The sequence below is a fragment of the Scophthalmus maximus genome, chromosome 20 (genome assembly GCF_022379125.1).
Source record: "Scophthalmus maximus strain ysfricsl-2021 chromosome 20, ASM2237912v1, whole genome shotgun sequence".
NCBI lineage: Eukaryota > Metazoa > Chordata > Actinopteri > Pleuronectiformes > Scophthalmidae > Scophthalmus > Scophthalmus maximus.
The window spans coordinates 1330001-1335000 of NC_061534.1; the positions used below are offsets into that span (position 1 = coordinate 1330001).

Sequence of the window (5000 nt, forward strand, 5' to 3'; positions counted from 1 at the left end):
AGAGCAAAGACTCCTCGTTTCGTGTTCCCTTGTGTTGTTTTGGGGGGATTTGGGGTCGCCGCTGAACGAGCGACCACGGAGGGGAGTCGGAGCCGAACCAGATCACAGCAGACAATGTGAAGGAGTGAGGCGGCGAGTGGTGGACCGCTGCCCCCTGCTGACCACCAGGCACACTGCTGCTGCTGCAGGCTCCAGCCTAATGATCGCCAGAGGTTCTTCTCTCTGCGGACAGAAAGGTCACCTCTCTCGGGAGGTGACTCAGACTCCATCTGCCCCCATCGCCTCCCAGTGACTTGAGTCTGAAAACTGCAATCTGGAGAGAAACAGAGGAACCCTCCGCCGCGCTGCGTCCAACGTAACTGCGAAGATACGTCTGTTCTCGTTTGACGGAGGCCGACGGCCCATTAAACAGAGCGTCAGGAATAAGAGCAGGGGAATCGTTTCAACGAGGACGGAAGAAAAGCGTTTCATAACTGTGGACATGTTGCACTTTGACAACAGACGTTTGTACCTTCAGGTGCTACTGGTTCTCTCCTCAGTGAGGATGTGGATGAGAGAGAGAGATATATATTTAAACATTTATATATATATATATATATATATATATATATATATATATATATATATATATATATATATTTAAACATTTATATATAAATATTTAAACATTTATATATATATATATATTTAAACATTTATATATACATATAAACATTTATATATATATATATTTATAAGGGTAAGCTCTTGGAGAAGGGACAGCTCATGATAAGAAGGTCAGTTCTACCGTACACTTTGGCACCAGACTGTGCTGCGGGCGGACGGCGGACGGGAGGCGGTGCGATGAATCTCAAGCGTGCGTCTGCACAGCTCGACCGTCCACAGAGGGACGAGCTGTGCAGAGGGTACGACAGTGACGCAGCGGCAATGAGAAACATTTAGGATTGTCTTCATTGAGAGACAGAGTTGATCTGATTGGAGACACATTGATTAAAGATGCCTGGACAACGAAGACGTTCTGCGTCTGCGCGTGTGGACATCTCAACACGTCTTTGTTTCTCCCGCCAGTGCTTGAGTTTATCTTGGCTCCATGTGCGAAGCCTCTTCGTCATCCACCGGTCACACACTGACCTCCGGTTCAGAGCAGGCCCCGGGGCTCAGCGGCGCCACCGGAGCCGTCTCTCGCCGTGCGTGGACTCCAGCTGTGACTCAGAGGTCAGAGGTCATATTTCGCAGGTTCCCGTCCGGTCCCGTTCCTCCAGACAACATCGTGTTGTGTGTTGTTGTTGTTGTTTCTTTGTTTTTTCGTCAGCAGAATTACACAAAACCTACTGGACGGATTTCCACGTAACTCGGTGGAGAGGATCCATGACACTTTCTTTAACATTGTGAGACTTTTTTTTTTTTACATTTTCACCAATTTCCCAGGGAAACATTTATGGATCTTGATTAAATAAATCAGGCGTATCTCATCCTGCGCAAGATATACGTGTATGTGTGTATATGTATATTTATTTATAAGTTATTACTTATTTTTTTTACTACACATCCATACAACACTGTACTTATTAGTTATTTCTTCATTCAATCCAAACCATGACACATTTTTAGCCTCTTTTTCACAAAGCAATTTTCCACTCTTTGTACATAATGTATCCATCTTTTTGAAAGTTCTTTTCTACTTTAATTGTATATTTTTTGTTGATATTATTTATTATCTACCTCTTCCCTGATCCCTTTTGACTCTTGCTGCTGCTATAACAAGTGGATTTCCCCGGTGTGGGATTAATAAAGTCTTATTATCTCATCTAATCTTTCTTATCTTATCCTAAGAACTGTTGGATCTTGGCGGAGGGATGAGCTCTACTGAGTTTCATTCCAGTTTCCTTGGTATCAATATCAGTTCGAGGACATTGATTTAAGTTTTAGGATTATTTACTGACTTTGACAAATCTCATTTAGTAAAAAGCAGCAACTCACTGTAAAAAAAGTTTTACTATTTGACTGTGTGTTGCTGCTCTCTGCTGGTTAAAATAAGAACTGCAGTATCATTTTTCAGACAATTACTTTGCCCTTCATACACAATAACTATACAGTACAAGGTTTTGGCAGTTTTAAAAAAAAGTAGATGTAATTTACTGTTTGTTTGTTTAACAAAAACAATCAAATTATGAGATGCACATTCAGCTGGACTTCATTGAAAATGACAAGAATAAGACGTAAAATATATTAGCTGATGTAATTCTTAGTGAAGTTAAAACAGAAGCTGAATGATATCTCTTTAGGTGCACACTGCTGTTGCTGGGCAAGATATTCAACAAATTTAAAATTTCCATCTTCGTTGCAGGATTTTGTCAATATTTCTTACAGTGTTTTAGACATTCTGACTGAAAAAGAGACCATTCCATAGAAAACTGACCTCGTAGTATGTTCGTGCAAGCAGCTTATAGTCACCCATCATCATGTGACATGTGCCATAACCCTCCGGACTATTGTTACCATGACAACGACTGCATGGGGACTATTTTGAGACGGAAGTCTTAACAAATATTGTACAACTGAGCTTATATATATATGGCTCAGTTTATAGTTTTAAAGGCCTGAAAAACAGTGAAACTAAAGATGGAAGAGAGAGTGTTCAGATATTGATATTGACATTTTAATTTCTTAAGACCATTAATTATATACCAAACAATAACACATTTCAATAAAGACAAAACGACGGCACCAGGCAGGAATGAAGTGCAACATGACAGAAACTAAATTGTTGCAAATTGTTTTTCACCTGACAAAAATGTAATTTATTGACGACAAACATCTTGTATATGTACATATATATATATATGTGTGTATATGTACTTTGTATCTGTCAGGCTGAATGGAGCTTGGCCACTTTGTGCTGAGCTTTCTGAGCGCGTCTGATTCGCTCCTCGAAGAACGTCTGCTGCTGCTGATTCCTCTGATCCAACCGGACGAGCCACTGCTCCCTCAGCCTGGGGAGAGGTGGTGGCAGAAAGTTACAAAACCTTTATAGTACAGTAAGGTATAAAAGTCTTAGTATAGTAAGTTATGGAGTTTACATTTTGTATGTCAATTCAATACTACTTCAAATTACTAAAACGCAGATATTTAATATTTCATTTCTATGATTTTACTTTACATTCTGTGCAGTTTAACTTTTTATGTATTTGATTTTTTGTTGTACAGTTCCTCTTCCCTTGTTCTTACAGGACTTAACTTAACTTAAATTTGCCTCATCCTCCCCTTATATTACAATTTTTTCTTATTTTTCTATTTACTATTTACTGTTTGTTATTTTGACACCTTTCAACCCTCAAATCTGAGCAAACTGGGACTCGCGTGGTCTTTTTGGGGCCAAGATGAAGCCTCTTCGTCAGAGCAGAACATTGTACCGGCGGGAATATTCATAACGAAGATTTAAAGAAAGACTGAGGTCATTTGTATTCGTGGACTCAGGGTGTGAGAGGCCACAAATCCTGGGCTTAGATTAATCGTGCAGACATCCAGAGAAATCTGATCTGCATTCATAACTGTCGGAGATAATTGTGTTAAGAAAAAAAAAAAGGAAGTCCGTGTGTGTGTGTCTGTGTGTGTGTGTGTGTGTGTGTGTGTCTGTGTGTGTGTGTCTGTGTGTGTGTGTGTGTGTGTGTGTGTGTGTGTGTGTGTGTGTGTGTCTGTGTGTGTGTGTGTGTGTGTGTGTGTGTGTGTGTCTGTGTGTGTGTGTGTGTGTGTGTCTGTGTGTGTGTGTGTGTGTGTGTGTGTGTGTGTCTGTGTGTGTGTGTCTGTGTGTGTGTGTGTGTGTGTCTGTGTGTGTGTGTGTGTGTGTGTGTGTGTGTGTGTGTGTGTGTCTGTGTGTGTGTGTGTGTGTGTGTGTGTGTGTGTGTGTGTGTGTGTGTGTCTGTGTGTGTGTGTGTGTGTGTCTGTGTGTGTGTGTGTCTGTGTGTGTGTGTGTGTGTGTGTGTGTGTGTGTCTGTGTGTGTGTGTGTGTGTGTGTGTGTGTGTGTGTGTGTGTGTCTGTGTGTGTGTGTGTCTGTGTGTGTGTGTGTGTGTGTGTGTGTGTGTGTGTGTGTGTGTGTCTGTGTGTGTGTGTGTGTGTGTGTGTCTGTGTGTGTGTGTGTGTGTGTGTGTGTGTGTGTGTGTGTGACAGAATGAGTCTTTTTGTGTCTATGTTAGTAAACCTTTGTCTGTCAGCACCGTCTCTCGTGTGTCCGTTAATCTGCGGCGTCCTGCACGTCCGTCCTCGGATATTCTCACTGATCTCCGGGACGCGGAGGCAAAGCCGAGCTGCCGCTAATCAACATTCTCAGGCCGCTAAGTGACGACGGACGGACGAGCTGCCACCGCGCGTGAGGCGTGTTCCCAACTAATCAGGTTATGACACCGAGCGAGAGCAGAGTGAAGAGAATCCTCTCACACTTCATCTGACTTCGTCACTCAGATCAACAAGTGGTCAGTGCATGGTGTCCCCCGACATCCTGCCTGTCCCCGTCAGAGTGACGTCTTTAACTCTCACAATTACGTGTCGTCATGTGACGGACGTGAATATCCGTCTCCATAGAAACGCTCTTTCTCTGTCTCAGTCCATTTGGGACGCAGACAACAGGGTCGGGACAGGGACTTCCCCAACAACGCGATGTCGTGACATTCGACTAGTGTTGAGATCTTTTCTTCACTGTCTCATCTTCAACTGTATGTTTCTGAGTTTTAGTGTCTTGGAAGAAGAAAATCTACTTTTTTTTGGAGGAAATCAACATTTAGTTCCGTAGGACATTATCACACCGGTTCATAATTGTTTGTCCTAATTGTGTCTTGGATGCGTCGACCCACAGCGTGAACCTGGTTCCACCTCAACCCAGCAGGGTTTTGTTTTCCGTGAGAAGCTACAAGCGACGGATCACAAGCGGCAGGAGAGCGAGACTGACCGAGCCAGAGCGCTGCTCCTGCAGCGAGTCTCCTCGTCGTCCATCTGCTCGTCGTGC

The 5000-nt window shown here is 42.9% G+C and overlaps 1 protein-coding gene across 1 annotated transcript in view; it reads right to left on the reverse strand.

Annotated features, from left to right (window-relative positions):
* Positions 1–2637: 2637 nt before the first annotated feature.
* The window catches only part of LOC118285350 (protein FAM240C-like), a 2899-nt gene continuing 536 nt past the window's right edge, over positions 2638–5000 (reverse strand). Inside the window, exons 2-3 of the mRNA XM_035608952.2 lie at positions 4944–5000; positions 2638–2993 (exon numbers count right to left, since the gene is read on the reverse strand). The exon at positions 4944–5000 is cut by the window's right edge and continues 68 nt beyond it. Of these exons, the coding sequence (XP_035464845.1) occupies positions 2870–2993; positions 4944–5000 (181 nt within the window). The 3' untranslated portion in view covers positions 2638–2869. The remainder of the gene's footprint in view (positions 2994–4943) is intronic.